The 20,732-nt window shown below is 38.3% G+C and overlaps 1 protein-coding gene across 3 annotated transcripts in view; it reads left to right on the top strand.

The window, feature by feature from the left end:
• The first annotated feature begins 1,218 nt into the window (after nucleotides 1–1,218).
• LOC114157721 (wiskott-Aldrich syndrome protein family member 3) overlaps nucleotides 1,219–20,732 on the top strand; it is a 35,176-nt gene continuing 15,662 nt past the window's right edge. For 2 of the 3 annotated variants that reach the window (XM_028038868.1, XM_028038866.1), the window contains exons 1-4: nucleotides 1,219–1,345; nucleotides 2,538–2,821; nucleotides 18,745–18,889; nucleotides 20,280–20,414. In XM_028038868.1, coding sequence (XP_027894669.1) covers nucleotides 18,757–18,889; nucleotides 20,280–20,414 — 268 coding nt within the window. In that variant the 5' untranslated portion in view covers nucleotides 1,219–1,345; nucleotides 2,538–2,821; nucleotides 18,745–18,756. Of the gene's footprint in view, nucleotides 1,346–2,537; nucleotides 2,822–3,207; nucleotides 3,413–18,744; nucleotides 18,890–20,279; nucleotides 20,415–20,732 lie in introns of those variants that run through there. The other variant, XM_028038867.1, reaches the window with a different exon arrangement.

The following is a 20,732-nucleotide window of genomic DNA, read 5'->3' as shown; positions in this document are numbered from 1 at the left end:
TATTATCCTAGAAATATTCATCCAGTGTCATTTAAAAGAGCTAAGATTATTTTTAAGCTAGTTGGGTTTTTGATTTATCGCCCTTTTTTCCTAGCAGTGACCAAAATAATAACTTGGGACAGTTGGTCTTATTGACAATGCCTTTTTACTTACTACTACTATTAATAAAGAAATATATTATTACTACAATCAGGGACTATTAATAAATATAGTTAATAATTTTGAAGTATACCTCCAGCTTTAGCAGTGCCGCTATAAATAATGGCAGACTTATTCCGAATGCTGAAGTGAGAATTAACTGAGCCTAGAGAAAGCTGGCGGTGACCATGATGCATCACTTTCCTTTAGCCTTAAGAGAACCTGTTCTTTAATTCATGTTGGCTTCACGTGGAGAATAACAATAAGATTTTTTTAAATAATAAACACCTTTTTGTGTGTGGAATCTGGTTTCAGTGTGAAGGCTCATCTATCTCTGGTATATGGTCGACGAGAAGATGGATCAGCACCACGGGCAGTGACAGAGAGCGCGTTAGGTAGCGCCATTAAAATCAGCACCACGGCCAGGGACGGAGATCTGTTTGAAACGTGATGCAGCAGCACCACCCAGTGGTAGCTGGTGGGAATAGCAGCAGAGTATGTAATATTTAATTATCTTGCAGCACAGTTCACTTAATCGTTGATTTGAAAAGCCAGAGGCGACTCATTTATCTCACAATGTGATTAATAGGATGAGAAAAATGTACTATATGAGTGAATTGAAAGAAATGACTAAAAGCACAATTTCAGATTTGACAGCTGTAAATATTGAATTGTTTATTGCACTTTTACTGAGCTTGGGAAATAATTCAGGCATATTTATTTCATACTGTCTTCTAGGTGTTCAGTCTTTACAGTATTTTTTCTTGGGGGAAAGTCAAGCTTGTTTCACAACAAATGGTGTAACGACCCGACTAAGGCTTTTCGTTTCTCGGTAGCACGAGCTTTTAATTGGATTATAATTAGTCTTAGCAGCAAGCTAACTCAAATACAAAATGCAACATGTAGAGTCATTTTTTTTCAGGTGTAACTAGTCCCTGGCGGAATAATACCTTTAAAACCAGCTTCTGTGGTTTATTAAGTCGAAATAAGCGTGTAGAAAGAAAGAAAACGTGGTGGTTAGGCCCCGTGGCGGAGGCTTTCTTCTCATACTTTCCTCGACGTAGACAAACTCGACTGCCATCGGGAAGATTCGGACAGATTCGGGTACGCATGCGTCCTTCGGCTGGTTTGCTGCGGCTCTGTTTGAGCCTGACAGCTGTGTGAAGCTAGCAAAAGCAGCAACGTCTCCTGTCCAGAGCTACACAAAGTAAGACACATTTAATATTCTTTGTTGACCAGTTTACTATTGACGATGTACAGAAATGTTTTGTAGCATATTTTCCGAACGAAAGACGTTAACGTAAAAATATGGATTACACTCTAGGAGCTTGCATGCACCATAAAGGTTAAAGCTATCCGCCTTCAATCAAATATACGTTCAAGTCTAGTATGTAAATATGGACACTGATTTGGTGTGTTAATAAAATAATATACTGTTTGATCAATTTACCAATCTGCTAACTAACTGCGGGCTACATATAAAACCTAAATGGACTACAAATTATTCAAATGACAATTTACTACTTTCTAATCTAATTGTGAAATGAAGGATTATTTTAAACAATTTAAACTATTTTGTTTTAAAAGATTTATCATGACGTTTATTTAGGTGATGAAATTAAATAGTAAATAAGAAACACAAACATAACACAATCAGTCCATAAACTGTTCAAAAAGGGTAGAATGAAGCTAATCTTTGTTTTCTATTCTGTCTGCTTTTAAATGTCTTTATAAATAGAAATATAAAGAAAGCAACTCCTTTACTCTTATAACACTAAATAAAATGGTTGTTTACTCCATTAAAGTCTGCCACTCCGACATTATTATTGACACGTCACTTCTTCAAACTGTTGATTGCACTGACTTTTATCAAGGGGTAGTAGAGACAACAAAATAAATGCATAATTTAAATTTAAATTGTAAAGAGGCCTGCATTCAAATGCGCACTGCCCATTACAAATAAAAAAAAAATCTGAAAATGTTCCTTCCACTTCAGAATTTATTCACTTCCAAGCCAGTGGCATTATTTTTAAAGCAATGATTAAAATAATTGATGCTTGTAGCTATACAGACAAAAAATGTGGGAAAAGTCAATAAGCCCTTTTTTCATGCAAGAAACATTCTGAATCTAAAACGGAAAGTAAAAATGGACGAAACACCTTACAAATAAAACGTAAAACAACAACAAAATAGGAATAGGATTATTTTTATTGAGCGCAACATTGAAACCTAAAGTGGGGATTAAAAACTGGATGCTTTCTTAAGTTTCATGGACATTCAGCGTCGTTAGCGAGCGCTTTATCAGCGACAAACTGGACGTATTTTACCCCAAAATCGATTAAATTGCTTTTATTTTGAAGTTCCCACCGGATGTTGACTTGCTGTTTCGCGCTCTCCAGCTTGATACCCGTCGGGTAGACAGACGCTGCCTTGGAAACGACATAAATCCAGTGCGTGGAGCTGGGTTTCGAGCGGGGACCTACATTTCCTCACTTCAAAGGCTTTCCGCCCCTCTTCTGTCCTCCTCCACCTCTTCCTCCACCTCTTCCTCCACCTCTTCCTCCATCCATCAGCCAGCATGGGGGATCTGAAATGAAGCGCGGCGCAGCGGACGGGGCACGGCGAGGAGCTTCGAAATAACCGACGGCGAGAGAGAGGAGGTGACGAGAGGTGCTGCAGCCAGGTAAATGTGAGCGGATTTCCAATCAGCTTCGCGTGCCACGGCCGTGGCGTGGAGCCGTGTCCATGCGGGGGCACGTAGCCACGGCGGGGGATGAGGGGGAGGGTGGGAGAAAGGAGGATGATGCATTTGTTTTTGTTATTGTTGCACGCAAAAATAAAAATAAAAAGACAATACGTGCGTACTTACAGAGCTTCAAATGTGATCAAATAAATGCGCGCGGATTTATCTGGAAATATATATATTATGTATGTTTTAATGAATTAACGCAAGACAGGCGCTCCTTTTGCACCATTCACACCATTTTCTCCTCCCCTGTGTGGCGGCGGCGCGCTGGTCAGGTGTCTCTCTTTCTCTCTCTCTCTCTCCCTCTCTCTGCTTGCCTGCAACAAAATGTCACCAGCTGGGAGGATTTTTCTTGCAGGATTTGGCAGAAAACACGCTCCAGGCTTCCAAAGAGAGAGGCAGATAGAGGAAAGGAATGGAGTATAAAGAAGAGGAGGTGTGCGGAGGATTATGTCTGTGGATCTGCTCAAAAGTAGCTGCTGAAACAGAAGAGAATGGCACCGGATCTATGCTGTGTGTGGACATAAGGTGTGATTTAAAATGGACGGCATAGAGATGTTGTTTTCAGTCTAAAAAAACCATTACTATTATTATTACTATTATTATTATTATTGCCTTTTGATGTTACAGCTTTTGTTGCTTTAAACATGCCTTCATGTTTAAAGTCCTCCTCTGTCTAAGCAGTCTGTGATGTTTGGATGGTATTCGGTCATTTGAGGGATGTAACTTAAAAAAATCTTTAATTAGCATTTAGCATATTAAATAGGTCAACAAAGGGATTGATGCTGATGGGCAGTAAAAGATGAGCAGCAGAGATTGTGGACCATTAATATTATTCTCCAGAGCAGTTTAGCATACGACGATGCATTAATTTTTTCCATTCAATTACTTAATTTTATGCATGATTCATATAAAAACTAAAAACCACAAGAACACAGACTTAAAGGGGCGGTATTGTGTATTTTCCAAATATGACTTAATTTAATGCCTTCAAATTGAGACTCTGCTTCTTTAAGAAGCTCCTGCTCTTTCTGAAACTCCGCCTTCAGGAAGTCATCCTCTATTAACCCTTTAATGTTTTTACCAGCGGTGCACTGAGGAGTAGCTCATATAATGAGCTTAGCGGATGCACAGTTCCACCAGGCTTTTGCTAATTGCTGCTGGCTAGTCTGAAGGAGCTGAATGAGGGCGTCTCAAGGGGGGTTGTTCTGTGAGGCGGAAGCTTGGAAACTGCAGCTGCGAGGAGGACCTGCGTCTTGAAGGCGGAGCTAGGTCCACCCAGGCGTTTCGCACAGCTGAATTGTTGCCATGGGAGATTAAAGAATTTCTTAAACATGCATAAAAGATATATTGATAGCCATTAAAGTTTGCTTTGGTTCGAAAACTTCAATTTGACTTTTACAAACATTTCCTGTCATTGCGAACAAATAGCTGAATCCTTGTCCCATCAGACAGTAAAATTGTCACCCAGATATTTAGTTTGTTCATATTAGCAAATGGAAACTGGATTTTGATGATGAGAAACTGGATTTATTAATGTGGACTTTGATGCTGCTGCTCTAGTGGCTTATAGTTCATGACACTCTTAAGCGTTGGTGGATTGTTCCTGGTCATTTGAGGGCGATTGGTTCGATCTGAACCGACTATGTGTACGTGTGCAGTCATATTCATCCCTGGCAGGAAAATGAATGCTTCAAATGAAATAAAAGTCCAGGCTTTTACTTTAAACATGTCAGAATAAGAGATGAAAGACCAGACCTGATGCATGTTTCATGGCGATTTGGAAACGGTCGTCCTCATCATAACTGCTCTCCTTTCGGAGTCCACTTCAGGGGGTCCTTTCATGTCCGAACTCGGATTAGATAATAGGCTTTTTTTTAATGCTTGTTTGTGAAGCTACAACAGAGTCGTATTCATGAGAGGCTGTGCTCACAGAAGCTTGTACTGATTTATTACATAAGCCAATGATGGAGGAAGAAGGGCCAAGAAGCCTCAACTCGCACACACATGGTTACTTAAGTTCAATGGGTGAAAATGAAATGTGGAGGGAGGCCTTCACTGGTTGAATAAAAGGACATTTTCTGGAATTTTGCAGCATTTTTGTATGCTGCATGTGAAAATTTTCTCGAGGAAATATTTGGTGGTTAGCATTTATCGGATCGTTTATCATTTATTGTGATAAATTTCTCATAAGATTGATTTATTGTTGTCACGATAAACTCCAATTAGTGATGTTTAAAACCTCCTATAAGTGCCGGTATTGTTGGAATTATTATTTTTGCTATTCCACTGTTTGTTCAATTAAGGTGTGACAGTAAGTATTAATAGATTAGAAAATATGACTAAATGCAGTCACTGTGTGCATTTTAGTGACACAAATCACACTTTATGTGCCTGGTGTCCTAAAGAAGCGTATTGCAAATAGGAATGTTTTTCAAGAGCTTTATTTGGACTATAATTCCTGCGACACTCAGTCAGAGCCATGGAGTTTCTTAAAAAAATAAGAAATAGTTAACGTCACCTTTATCGTTATTGTAATACTACCACAAAATATTGTGATAACAGTTTAAGTTCATGTTGCCCACCGCTAGTTTAGAGTAAATATTATTCATGACAATACTGCTTTAAAGTGCAAATCCATTAATCACTCATTCATGGTTTGAAAAATCCTCCGTCATGTTGTTGCATGTAAACCTGCTTTTTTGGCTTCACTGTCGTGAAAAAAGGTTTGCTACTGACTTAAAGGTATTGTCAGGAGTCCCAAGTTGCTTTCTATGCTGATCAGATACACAGTAATAGTCGTGAAGAGTTTTATTAGCTTTACTTTATAGCAAAATCAAATAAAATTTCCACCATTGCAGAGCTTGTTCAACACTGTCAACAGTTGGTTTTCCGTCTGTGACTACAGTTACTCAAACTAAAACAACATTTTATCCTGTGAAAAATAGTTGTGTGCTGTGTGATTCATTAGTAGATTAGCAAAGTATTAAAAGCTGACAATGATAGGAAGTGGAAATTTACTACTTAATATTCCTGGAAATGGTCCAGCGTCTAAGGACAGAGTGCAGGTGCAGAGGAAAATGATGTTCCTTCACAACAACATGGATGGAAATAGGTGTGGCTGTTATAACCAAAACGTAGTAATTTGAGTCTATTTAACTTAAACTTTTGCACCACATTAGGGGAATTTACTCAGGGTTTTATAGTAATGTTATTAAACTTAAATAGTAATCAAATAGTCAATATAAAGTCCAACTGTACTATTTATGGGGTTGCTTCTCAGCCAGATGAGTTGGGTTACAATTTTATCTGAGGACATTGTTGGGAAATAAGAGGGATTTCAAAATGCCCTCCAAGAGCAATACTTCCCAACAATCCAGGGGCAATTTGGTGAGGTTATCAGAATCATTTTTTTACCGAAATGGTGGCTAGGAAGCTTAACCTCATGCAGAGCAGGTGGTCCGTTCTGCAAAAGCTGGAAAATAACAAACTGACAAATGACAAACTGTGATCAGCTGCCGCTTAGAACCAGAAGTGGATTTTCAGCTCATCAGAGGAAATTATTTTAGTTATAGAGGAAATGGTCGGCAATGTAAATACAGTTAGTTCACAAACATTTAAAGGAAATAGAAATAGTTATTGCAAAAGCACAATTACTATTTTAGTAATCAATTATTCTGATGATTAATCGGATAAAAACAATTTCCACATTCTGCAGATGTTTTATTTCATCACTTAAGCATTTTTATACAATATAAGAAATATAATAAAAATGCAACAAACAAGTAATTAAATTCTATTTTTTAAATAAGAAAAAAACATTTTATTTCCTAAAATGCAACTATACAGCATTCCTTTAGTGTACACTTGAATATTTTTAGCAAAGGATAATACAGTGAAGGGCTAATCTGTTAATTATTTTTATAATGAACCTACTAATAATTGGATGGCAAAAGGTGATTAATAGGACTTTTTTTTTTTTTACAGAATTTGAATAGTTAATAGATTTTTAACTTAGGTCACGATTATTTCACTAATTAATTAATCATTGCCAATTGTGATTACTCACTTTAATTGTTAATTGTTTTCTCCCTAGATAATTCAGTTACTTTCCTCATGCTTTAAAAAAGATAAGTGAAAAATAATCTGCTTCTTTCTTGCTTTTTAGTTTCTTGTAACAAATGAATAATTTAGTCAACAGTTTGTTTTTTTTGTTGAGGTTGGATTTTTAGTAAACATAACATTGTAGGTTTTGTCAGGATCTGGGAACATTTTTTTTAAAGCATTTATCTAGAAACTTTTTTTTCTCCTAAATCTGAGCTTCACTCTGCCTTCACCTGTCGCCCTGACCCAACATCCATCTGGTCCCTCTGGGGTCATTCACAGTGCAACAATCACTGAAGATACACGTTTGTGTGTGTGGGTGTGTGTGTGTGTGTGTGTGTGGGCTTTGACCCAGCAGCATAAGGACACTCATCGTCCTGCTCGTATCTCAGTCTGCCGCACTCGCCGTTTCTGGCTGCTCTCTGATGTCATGAAAAATTTGTAGTTTTCCGTCTGGCTTTTCTTCCGCCCCGACTGACGCAATCCGCCTTAGTCAGCGGTTTCCAGGCTCGTTCATTTACAGCACGGAGATCGATGCCTCTCTGCGTGGAAACGGCGGCCGTTGCTCGGGGGCAGCGTTTGGGTGTTCACGCTCGGGTGTTGCTGGTGGTTTTATTGGTAAAGCCAACGATCCTAAGCACTTTTCTGTGGCCGCCTGCCTCTGGGTTGGCTATGATAATATATCAAAGAAGAACGCAATAATGGCTGATCTGAGCCCAACATAACATTGTTATTGATCCATCAGTTGAACTTGTATTTTGTTTTCCCCCACTGAGGTCAGAAGTCATGGTGAGCTTTCACAGTTCAGTGCTTTAAAAAAATCTGAGATAACTGCAGAAATGTATAAATTGTTAGAGTCTGATACTATTAACACTTATGAAAAGTCCCTTTTTTGTATGATAATAAGCCTGAAAGGTAGCAGCAGTAGGTTCTTTTCATTGAAGTGAATGCCCAGGATTCACGGGAGTTGGGGAGTTAGCTAAAATCTAACTGAAATACTTAGCTAAAATACTTGAGACGCTCCTCTAAAAATGCTCAGAGCTGCTTATCTTAGAAGTTCAAATACCAAATATACCTTACTACAGTGGTGTGAAAAACAGTTTGCCCCTTCTCTGATGTTCTAAGTTTTGGCATGTTTGCAAAATATCAGTTAAGTTATGTTTTAACAGGGGGGAATCACTTTTTCACATAAGGCCATGTAGGTTTGGATTTTTATTTTCTCCCTTAGTAATAAACACCTTCATTTAAAAACTGCACTTTGTATTTTATTGTGTTGTCTTCGACTAATATTTCAATTGGTTTAATATTTTGACACTCTTTAGTTTGGCAAACATGCATAAAAAAAGCAATGAAATCAGGAACACTTCACACCATTACATGTATTAGTGCACACAGTGGAAACCGCCTTAGCACTAACAAAAGCTAATACCTACATTGTTCATTCTCTCTGCTTTTGAGAGTTCAGCCAATCAGCGGCAAGGAAAGCAAATGGCGGCCCTACTTTGCTTTGTGCTTCTCACACTGGCTCTCTACAGTGTTAACCCCCATAGTGCCAAGCGTTATTGCGCAGAATGTACATGGCAATGGCGAAGATTAGGCCTGTCGCAATAAACAATAAATCAATTAATCACACGATAAATGAAAGTTATCGACCTAATTTTAATTTATCGGCTGTATCGTTTCTTCCGGCCTTTTCCTCTTTCTGTTGATGATGATGGATGAAAAAAGGCTCAACTCCAGTGCTCTCCACTGACCTTCCTCATTTCCTTATTGCCCAGTTCACACTATATGATTTTAGAATTATCGGCCGATCGTCGCCCATTTTCAAAACCTGAGACCACAAGCTAGCAGACAAAAAACCGAAGGTGTAACGGGTTCGATTGGGTTCGACCTTGCAGTCTGTCCAGCCACACAGCAAGAGCAACACACCACACAATAACCGATTTCTCTCACCGACATTCACATTTCAGACAGAAAATCCTGTAAAAGCCCACTATATGACACGCGAATTTAATGTAAACAAACACGGCTGATGACATAGAAGCAATAGCGATAGTTTGTGAGCTTATTTTAAGCGATAAAAAATGTAACAAAAAGAAAAGGCGTTGCATGAAAAAGTGGAGGACGGGGCTTTATTTGCTGCACTATGATGAGGAGGTTTTTTATTCTGTTTTTTCGTCTTTTCGTCAGGTAAAGTCCTGACTGAATGAATAACATTATAACCTATTTATGTCACGTTAACGATGAACAGCTGAAAAGTTACCAGGTTTATCAAATGCTTTACCAATTGTGCTCCAACTCCTCCCCTTGTCATTTCTGTGGATATTCTTTGCACAAAATGTTGAATAAACATTAATGTTTCCACAAATCATCTCCGATGTCCGCTGGACTTTGGGTTGCACCATGTCAGCTGTTTGGGATTCCTCTCCGTGCTTTCTGATTGGCTACCTGTCACATTCAACAGGCTGTGTTCTCGCTCCCAGTCGGGGAAAACCACACGCTGCTGTGATAAACTGGTCAAGACAATCCAACATGTTGAATATGCCTGATTTAGAGCGGCCGACTGGACCCAATCAGTCGTAACACACTACAGGATGATCGGTTATGATTATCGTAAGCGACAATCTCAGTTGGTTGTGTAGAGTGAACTGGACTTAAGGTAGGAGTGAACTTTTGTATCAGGTAGTTGGATGTGCCCATCTTCTCCATCTAAATCTAATGATTATTGAAGGGCAAGATACTATACAGTCTTCATAATCTGCACTCTTTTGGTAGAATGCAGTATTTATTTCCACTTTGATTTTATGTTTAGTTTTTATTCAAGTGCATTTTTTGTTAATGGAGACTGAGAGTCAATTTTAGTTTTGTTTTGTTTACCAGTTCCAGCGTTAAGTGTTCTTTTGAAAATCTATTTTTGGCAGGATATCGCTTGGATTATTATGTCATTAACATCACATCAGTTTAAAATGGTCTTCAAGCAATATTATCGTTTATCGCTCTTAATAATTTTTGAGACAATTAATCGCTCAGCAAAATTTGTTATTGTGACGGGCCTAGCGACGATGAACGTCATCCAGCCAATTAGTTATAATTTTGCACTTACCCATAACAGATGCAAAAAAAGCTAGCTAACCAGCTAGCATATTAGCAACTCATCAGCACTAGCCTCAACCTTAAAGTGTGTGCGACTCAAACTTTTGCCTGACAGGAATATCCAAGGGAAAAAAAATTCTGCATAGAATATATAAAATTAAATGGTCCTGCCACAATAAAATTTAAGACCTGTCATTACATGTTTAAGGCTATATTACCTTTTTAAAAAAAAAGAAATTTAAGACATTTTAAGGCCTTAATTTTACATACATAAATGCAAGATATTTTAAGGATGCGCGGACACCCTGTTTCTGAAATGTTGTAAAACTATCCACGGTGAGCCAAAGTGGCGTATTGGCGTTGTCTCTGCTAGGCCCATTAGTTGTAATTGTAAAGTGGCAGATAAAATAAGCCTCCATCTTTAACAAGTATCTGTGTCTTTTATGGGCACCTCCCTGTTTCTTCCCAGACCAGAGAAACTGGGACACTGGGATCGATGTGACCTGTCTTTCCTCAAGAGGGTTCCTCCTCTTCCTAGTATCCCTGCTTCAGTAGAACCCAGTTTGTTCCATACTGTGTGTGACAGTGTCAGGTCGCATGGTTTTTGCCGGATGACTTGTTGCGATCGCGCTGAGGCCGGCACATTTAATTGTGGGAGACTGGGTCTCAGAGGGGCACGAGGGGAGTTTTTTTCCCGCAACACACAACCGGGCAGAGGATGAATGCTCCCCGGTAACACAACACTGAAGCCCAGAGCTGACCTGTTTACTAACCGCATTAGCAGACAATAAAACGTGGCTACGATACAAGAAGATAGGACTGATGTAAGGCACCTTTAGCTCTGTGTTATTTTTAAATGTTTTGATCAATGGTCTGATGAACAAATAAAATGTGAAGGTAACGATGGAGGAGGTGCACTCGCTTCTCCAAACAAGTGGCAATAAGTCAACTACATGCTTTGAACTGCAGTTCTTATTCTATTATCCACATGCCATCTAGTGGCCTGGCATGATAACTACAGCTTCCTCAAGGTGTTTTGACGGTGTCGTCTAAACATGAAACGTTTCCAAACGGAGATCTTGTGTTAATGTAGCCTTTGAGACCTAGGGACGCAAAATAACGCATTGTTGAAGGGTGGAAAAATAAAGACACATGTTTTTGGATATTTCTTTAGAAATTGCATTGCCTTTACTCTGATACCCCTAACAAAAAAAACAAACAATTTCCTTCTGAACCCACTTAATAAAAGCAGGCCATCTGTGTGCAATTTTAATATTTGTGTAAAACATTTTTTGTTTCTGTGAAGGTCCCAGAAGTTTGTTCGAGAACATCTTTTAACTACATAATTATTGACTTTAAACAAACTCCTATTTCTTGCTAAAAAAGTTACTTGTATGTTTGTTTTGTCCTATTTCAATTGGACTAAGATATTTCCACTAGAGACTAGACCAAAAATACTTGGTAAGTTAGTTTTTTTTCCAGACCGTTTCTTCTTGGAGCTTTGTTTTCTTAGTCAGTGGCTGTATTTTCTCCACTGTAAACTAACTACAGTTCTGTCCCGATCACTCCGTTCTGCTGCCAAAATCAGAAACTCTTCCATAGACACCATGGCAACGACCCTACAGAGTCAGAGTCCGCATGTCAGAGAGCGGAGACGAGGAGGGAAACAAAGGGACAGAGGGAGGCAAGCATCAGCCTCCTCGCTTCCTCTCTGCTCTTCTTCTCTTTTACAGTTTTGGATGATTTCTTTCTAGGGAGGATTAGTACAAAACACTTGGGGGTGGGAGGGGAGTGGCTTTATAACAACAATCCTTTTTGTACACTGGCCTCTCACCCAAGAGCATCAGCATGAATGAAGACATCAAAGAGAGCTAAAGCTGGAATAAAAGGGGGGGTTGGAGAGCATGAAGTTTTTCACACTGAGGATGAAAACAGTAAAAAAGTTTAAAAAAAACAAGGAGGTTAGAGTCACAAGAAAAGAGGGAGTTAAAATGAAGGCAGCTCGCACATTTAAAAATTTAAACAAACTCCCATGGTCTGCCTAATGCAACATCAAACAAAAAACAAATTAATCTCCTGGTTTTGGTAGCATCAAACAAATAAAACCCACCTGAAAATTGCTTTTCATACAGCTGACAGCTTCTCAAACTCATTTTGTGAAATATTTTTTGTTCAGCGATGTGCTCCCTGATGCCTCTTTGTTAAATGACATTTGGCTTACCGCCAAGCGAGGAGCTCCGGCGCGCCACAGAGCGACACCAGAGTAATTTTCACTGAGAATAAAACATTAGCTCTGTTTCTCTGTGTTGGCTCACTTTATTGTTTGTGCAGATTTCTTTTCTCTTTCTTTTTCTTCAAACCAGTTATTGTGTGTAAGATGCAGAAGAGATACAGATATTTGTCCGGACAGCATCTGCATAATTTTGAGAACAGAAGTAATTTATTAATTTATTTACATATTTAGAGTATTTGTTACTACAGAAGAATCAGATTAAAGTTTTTATTGCGTTTGAAGGATCAGTCCATCCAGAAGCAGAAGAAAAAAGCTCTACTTTTTGGTCCGGATCTTGTAAAATGTGATGTATGGACCAGTCAAACCAGGGTTGTAATTATTCTTTGATGGTTACAGATTCTTTACAATACAGTTTTTAATACATTTGTTTTGTTCATATGATATGGGTAAATATCAGTTATCGGACATAACAACAATGCTAGTATAGGATTTCAATTTCTGTCCAGATGTTCACATTGTTTCATCCTTAAATGAAAGTATCAAAACCTTCGCCAAATTTCTCCAGGTTTGTTGGCTCGTTATTTATTGAAGTTTTCCTTTCTTTAAGATTTGGCTGAGCCATGTTAACATTGAACACATTCTCAAAGATCAATAAAATTTCAATTCTATTGAACATTTAACATTAGAGCTGGAAGACATTTTAAATCTCTAAAATAATTAAACAAAATAAATGAATTATGAAGTCTCTGTTAACAAAATTGGCCTTTTAAAAAAAGGCTAGTTGAGACCAAAACACCAGACTGAAGACTTTTGTCATCCAGTTTTTGGTAGAAAGACAGAAATAAAGAGAAAAACGATAAATCATTGTTGATTGTGCTCATTTTAATTTATCATGAGATTAATATAATTTTTTGCTTATTGCGACAGGCTTATGTGATATAACTAAATTTATTGATAATAAACATTTTACAGTGGGGATTTTTTTGATGTTACTTTCATTTTAAAAATAAATCCCAATTGATAAGTCACGCAGTGCATCATTTAATTACACCAATATATAGAGGCAGAGCTCCTTATTTCCTGTAGTTACTGCACAAATCTAATTAGCTGTGATTATTTGGGTAAGTCCTGCAGGGCCGAGAGGGGACGAGGGGGATGTGACAGGTTGGATCACAGGTTGAGACCGATTAAGTGGCTCAGTGAAGACGTGTTTGTTTGTGAGTGTGTACTTGGTCATTAGCTTGGGCTCAAGTCCATATTCCTGAACAGAAGGAGGAGTAATTAAAGTCAGTCAGGTTTTCTCCTGGCTCATTGTCCATCTACATGCTTGTAAAATTAAAGTAACACTCAAAATTGCTTCATGGTAAAGGCTAAAAAAATATTTTACAGCCTCAGTGGAAAGAGGCAACAGAGTGGGTTAATTTACCCCCTGCTGAGATGTCTGGGTGCGTGAACCAGTCTGGAGTGGGGGGTCAGAGGTTAGCATGGAAGCTGGGGTTTTTTATAACGTCCCCACAGGTTTTACAAACAGGATCCAATCAGCTTTGGTTCAGACGGATAAAGTCTCATCTGTAATTACAACCACAGACACTGAAACGCTGAGAGGAAGTTGTGGAGCAGGAGCTTCCTTCTGAATGGTTTCCTACGTATCTGAATTTATATTTTTGTATATAATGTCAAATTTTAGGTGGGTACAAAATGTTCCTGCCCTATGTAATCATTTGTTATAACATTGACAGAAATTGCATGTGTAAAGATCCTTCCTCAAGATATTGGTAGCAAATCTGCACCCACACCCCCAACACCCATCTCAGATCATCTGCCACTCCATCCCTCAGCCTTTCACAGATAACATGAACAGGCTGTGCTAAAAGCGGTGGCAGCAATCATGAATGTGAGAGGCGCATTTTAGTTTTCGTTTTTATGTTTTTCGTTTAGTGTTTAAGTGATACGTGTAACAGTTTGTGTTGATTGCTTTAAGACGTGCCTTGATCCATACTCTGAAAATTCATCTTGCTTTTGACGGTAGGAGTTAGAGTCCTACTGTTGATTTACGGGGGTTTCTTTGAAAGTGGTGCAGGATTAATTGCCCTTGTTTTCACATTTCATCCATTTCTACTTCCTTTTTTTTTTTTTTTTATCAGTAAACAAAACTATTTAAATAACCAATGCATATCATTGTATGTTTCTTGGTACTCTAGTATTTTGAAGAACTATAGAGATAAATAATCACACAAATTATAGGATTCCATTGAATTTAATGGTTAATAATTATTTAAAAACTTCCTTTAATGCACTACTTGTTCGAATAGTATGTTGATGTTAGGTTCAGTGGTGTAAAATTCACAGTGTTCTGTTGCATCTGTGAATTTTACAGGATGTGTCTGTTACTTTAACCATGATGTCACCTTGTTGAATTTTTTTTGTCCATATCTGAGGATCAAATTATTTTTAAGGTAGCTCAGGTTTTGACAATTTCAAGCGTTCAGCATGCTGACGTGAGTGGATCCTCTTCAGCATATGTGTTAAACAATTCAGTCGTAGCCTGGCTTGTCTGATGGTCGAATGATATTGTATGCACCGTTGTCATATCCACAAATGCTAAATTAGGGTTTTTAACAATGCTTTTGGAAAAAAGGCAGTCACTCAGGCTGAGCTAACCTTGTTGATTTATGTTTACCACTTACCATCTCCCTATTTACCTTAGGTTATAACCTTGGGACTGTTCATTTAGTCTGTACAGATTCACTGTTGCTCATGGAAACAGAAAATTGTTTCCATGTTAGGAAGTAACAATGCTAACTAACAGTTTCTGACAGGGCAATTTTCACTGGTACATCTCTAAAGAGTTTCATCTTGCTACGAATTTTTTTGACCTGACCTTTTAGGTATCGTCTCCTTTGCTCCTCTCCAGACCTTCCAGTGTTAAGCCCGGGTGTCACGTTGTGATGGATCATCTGCAGGCCGACGTACCAAAGTTTCCACTTTTAGTTTTCATCTCTTGGCTTCCTTTGCTCCCTCTTTTTAAATTTTATTTTGCTTCCCTTCTCTCGTTATTTCCTGTCCTCTTCCTGCAGTCTTTCTTTCATACTATTTTCAGTGGCTCAGCCAGTTCAACTTTTGATCTGAAGAGCAGATTCCTCAGTGTGTTGGCATGACAACACTCCCGTGGCTCCACAGCGTTCTCAGGGTGCTTTTCCTCTTCTGTCTCTTGTCTGTTTTCTTCTTTACATTTGTGATGTTTGGACCTAAATATTTCAACATTTAAGCTTGTGTTCTTTACTCTTGTTCGCTTTCAAAAGATTCTTTGGTTAATAATGCTATATGTGCTATATGAATTATGTATTTTTGATTTTGAGATGCTCACATCAGACACTAAAGACAGTGCTCAAAATGCTAAAGGTCACAAATTTTTAATTGTTTTTTTCAGTTTTCAAATCTATTATCGCTGATGATGCCAGAAAAGTTTGATGCCTGCAAAGTCTATATAAAGTTTAATATAGTTAAACTTAAGGAATCACCGAGACTGGAGTGCTGTGAATTTTAATATTAATCAGTCTTTAGTAAACATGGTTGTAGTTAAAATAAGCGCCGTCAATCGATTAAAAAAATGTAATCAGATTAATCACACTCTCGCCCTTTGAATAATCACAATTAACATGCTTAACTGTGTAAGCCTGAAATGTAAAAATGCACATTTTCAAAAAATGCTTGAAAAAGTGTTTTATTGTCTCAAAGCAAACATCTAAGCTTTTCATGTTTTCATATTTACGAAGGTTTTATATGAAGTCCTTTCGTTTCAAATGTAATTTAGAAATGTTAACTATAAATTGGCTATGCTTCGGTGAAAGAATAATTCACCATTGTGATAAGTAGGGTACATGCTACCTTGGTTTTATCCAAATGTTTGTCGTCACATCTTTTTTGTTGTTGTTTTGATGTTATTGGACGTTATTTGACAAGAAGTGAGCAGACAGAAGGGCCGTTGAACTTTTTGGATAAATCGCAAATGTTGACAGCCCTAATTTAAATTTAGTGTTGATATGAATTTCACCTTGATAGGACAAACCAATAAGTTTGCTTATATCGAAAGAACATTTTACATTTTGAATAACAGATTTGCACCAAAAACCTGCATCTTTGTACACTTTTTAAAAATATATATATTTTTATTATTATTATTATTCAGCTGTAAAAATAGTTAAATAGTTCAGTTTTATATGAAGAAAGAAATGTGAAAATGAGGCGAACCTCCTAAGAACATCGGGGAAAGACGAGCTTACAATTTTCTGCTAGAACAAAGGCAACCAAGTTGCTATTGTATTCTTGACATTCCTTTGAAGAAACTGCTTGTGAGTGGGAACATATTTCTATTTAAAGAGGAATCCTCGGAAGAAGGTGAACCTGTTAGGAGTTGTTTCTCTGTTTACCCTTTCCCTTGTTGAAGAATAGCCGACTAGAACCATGTCAGTTTGCCTTGCAGCTGACCTAAAAGTGTTCATGAAAAGAGACGTAAGCGCCCGAGGGTCAAAACAGAGTCGCTGAAGCTCACACTCATACGCTTTTATGACCGAGGAAGAAACCGTAGATTCTCAGACCGACACGGAGACAGGGGGGAAACCCCGAGTCTTTGTTGGACGCTTGGGAGTTGGAGTATATATTCGCCCCCTACTGATTTATTGATGAAACCAAGCGAGGAAGTACAAAATATTTGGATTGAAAACAAGTGCAGAAGCCTGCTAAAAGAACGACTGGGGGACCCACCCAACAGACGAGAGGAAGAGCACCAATCGGAGCGGGGAAGGAGGATGATGGGGAGCGTTTATGTATTATTAACCAGCGAGCTTCTTAGATTATTTACAACAGCTGGAGGAAGTGGGGGAAGACGTTGGTTGCTGCGCACCCATAAACGCGCGGGGAAGCTCAACAGCGTACTTAAGAAGCGTCATCTGAGGTAGTTAATATAATTAAATGTCAGAAGCTGTTAGAGGGAGGAACGAGCGGGGGAGTGCTTCAAACGGATCTGGTTACGACTGGAAAACTCACTATAAACGTTTGTGTTTACCCCTGCATTATCGCAAATATTTCAGAGTAAACTAACACGTAATTGATTGAATATGCAGACACAAACACTTCTTATATTGATAAGAGACTTGATTCCCTCGTTGCTTGTGTTTTTACAACACAATATTCTAGTTGTTTTTAGTAGGTGTTCCATACCCATTAAAATAGACGGAAGGAACTTCTCAAATGTCTCAAAGCCCTGAAACAACTATTCCAGGCCAGTAGGGGGCATTCATTTCGATTTTTACCAACTTTTCAAAATACATGAAAACAGACAGGGACTGGGCTAAGATTGTCACTTTCTAACTCTTAAAACTGCAATATATAACTTTTATTAAAAAAAATTTTTTTTTTACATGTTTGTTAAAGCCAAGTATTTTTGTATAGTTTTTAGTGCAAATATCTTAGCATATTTAAAAAAAGACTAAAATAATTCACATGCCACTTTGCAGCAAGATACAGGAGCCTGTTTAAGTCAATAATTTCTTAAAATTTATGAAAAAAGTACTAGTTCCACTGGCAGATTATTTTACTTGTTACATGGAGAAAATGTCTTATCAGTAAAAAAACAATATCACAATAACAATCAATATTAAAGAATTATTTACATAAAACAAGCTTCTACATCTTGCTTAAAAGTTACTCGTCAGCTAGTTTTTCTTATTTCAAGTGTACTAAGATATTTCCACTACAAGCTACCAAAAACACTTGGTAAGATTTTGTGTTTTTACAGTAAATATGCTTGATTATTTGAATCAAATTATTGAAATAAAAACATTTGGATGGCATTTAAATGTATTTTAAGATAAACCAGAAGGTTTTTTTTAGCTGTTAAGTTCATACTAGGGGTCAAAGATTCATTTCAGTCCTGGCAGTTGGGTGGTTTTGGGCCCCAGAGAAGCTTTATTTCTAGTAGCACCCCTGATCCTTACTCATCCTGCCTCGTCTAGTTTCTCTGTCTCCCTGTCAGGACCCTTCGGGTCTCTCTGCCCAGTTTCAAACTCATTTGCTCCATTTATAAAATTCTTTCTGGCTCATTTAGTTTCTGGCTCACGCGAGGCGCTCTGGCATTAGACAGCACGATGAGTGACTGCGCCCCACCGTGGACATGACACCTCCGTTTCCATCAGGCCTCACAAATCAACATCAAGTCATTCCTCCCCTCACCCCCATCCTTATTATTTCCCAGAAATGTTGTTGGTATATTTGCATCCATCTTACTATTTGGATATTCAGTAACTATTCCCTGGGAGGTACGAAAGCTCCAAGTTTCAGAAAACAGATTGTAACCATAAATCAGCGAAGTGGAAAATTAAATAAAATTTAAAAACATGGCGTTTTCAGTTATTTTTTGTTGTTTCTGCAGGTATAGAGCAACATGCCGCTGGTGAAGAGGAATATTGAACCCCGGCACTTGTGCCGCGGGGCGCTGCCAGATGGGGTGACTAGTGAACTGGAGTGTGTCACCAACAGCACACTGGCAGCCATTATCAAACAGCTGGGCAGCCTGAGTGAGTAATATTACATAATATTTACTTAAGTTTTGATAGTTTTTCTTCTAATCTCCAATAGAAAGTAATTCTCACTTACAGTAACAAGGTTAAAATCATTTACTTGGTCAATTTCAACACCAGAGATGCTTCCAGTCAATTACACCTTTGGTTAATAAAGCTATAAAGCGCAGTCTCTAGTCTGCTTTTGAAATATCTCACTTTAAACAACTCATTAGAAACGTGAATAGTTAATTTACCAGCAAGGACAAAACTTTACGTGAATATTAATCTCCACCCAAATGACTCAGTTGATATATGCAGGGCAAAATGGCTATCTAAATGTGTTTAACAGTTATGTGCTACATTAAATCTGTGACAGCTCACTCTGGGTGACTAAAGGCCCAGAGGGTGACTGGGTGACTCTGCTGCGTCGGTCAGACGTAAATTGAGTGGTGGGGACAAAAAAAAAAAGGGAGGAATAGATGTCTGTTTATCCATTGCAATCTGGTTTAGTTTGCATTTGCATCTCTCTCTCTTCCTGTCATGGTTTTATAGAGACATTAAGGTTTTTTTTAGTTTTCAGTCTGACGGGATTCACAGCAGGGGGCAGCCTTTCCTGCAGAGACAGACGACAGGCTTCTTTGTTCTTTTTTTTTTATATTCTTGTGCATTTTCAGATAAGTTAATAGAAAAAGTACATAATCAACAAATGTATTTCTTTTTTCTTCTTCTTTTGAAACAACCTTCCATCTTACTGTGAGATTATGGGTGAAACTTCAAATGACATCCGTCTCAACAGTGCTGGTTTTAAAACCTGTGAGTTGGGATTGTTAGATCTCATTGCTGCTGTCGACATAGTTAATAATTTAGTTAGTAAACTTAGAAACTCAGCAGGATTGTGCCACATCGGGTCAGATCTTATTTGGCAGAATTAGTGGAAATTCTGAGACTGAGTAAACAAAGATAACATATGAGGTTCCTCAGGGCTCCATACCTGTGCCACTTTTATGTTATATCTGAAAGTCTTACTAACACAGCCTTTTACCACCTCAAAGTGCTGCTAAGAATAAATGGTTTCCTGTCAAAACAGGACAAACAAAAGATGTCTATACAGGTCTCCATCTTATCAAGACCAGAACTAAGGAAGGGCGGCCAGCGTTGCCATTCTACACTGTTGGAATTGTCTGCAACAGAATGCTATTTAACAGAAGTCCTTGTGCAGTTCATTTGTCGAGATGGAACAACGTTTACTTTTAAATATTTTATGACGGATGTGTTTGTAGATGCTGCAGTTCTGGTGAGTGGGGGGGGATTGATCTCGGTGAATAATAAAAGCTGTTGACATTTTAAGGATGTGAATGACACAAATCAAATCTAACCACACCGGGGTCTTTGCGCTGCTGCCTAGGTCGCCATGCTGAGGACATTTTTGGAGAACTGTTCAATGAAGCCAACAGCTTCTACCTGAGGATGAGCAGCCTGCAGGAGAGAGTGGACCAGCTGGCTGTGAAAGTCACTCAGCTCGACTCCACTGTGGAGGAAGGTATGTGTGTGCAGGCGTGTGTGGGGGTGCGTGTGTGTGTGTGTGTCTGACTCTGGAAAGGTCATTCTTCCGCAGAAATACAGTGGTATCCAAGCAGCCACATGTGTACATCTGTGATTCATCTTTTGTGTTGTTTTGAACAAAGGGATTGTTTCTATGCTTGTGTGTGTGGGTTAATGTGAGTGTTGGTGTATTGTGATTTGCAATTTATGCTTTATCTGTCTTTTCTTTGTTTATAGGTACATGTGTGTTTGTGCTTTGTCCTCTAACTAGTCTTATAGCAATGCTTGATGCATAAAAGAGCTCTTACATTATTAT

Source organism: Xiphophorus couchianus, chromosome 14, assembly GCF_001444195.1.
Source record: "Xiphophorus couchianus chromosome 14, X_couchianus-1.0, whole genome shotgun sequence".
NCBI lineage: Eukaryota > Metazoa > Chordata > Actinopteri > Cyprinodontiformes > Poeciliidae > Xiphophorus > Xiphophorus couchianus.
Note: the sequence above shows the minus strand (reverse complement) of the source record. Positions and strands in the feature narration are given on the sequence as shown.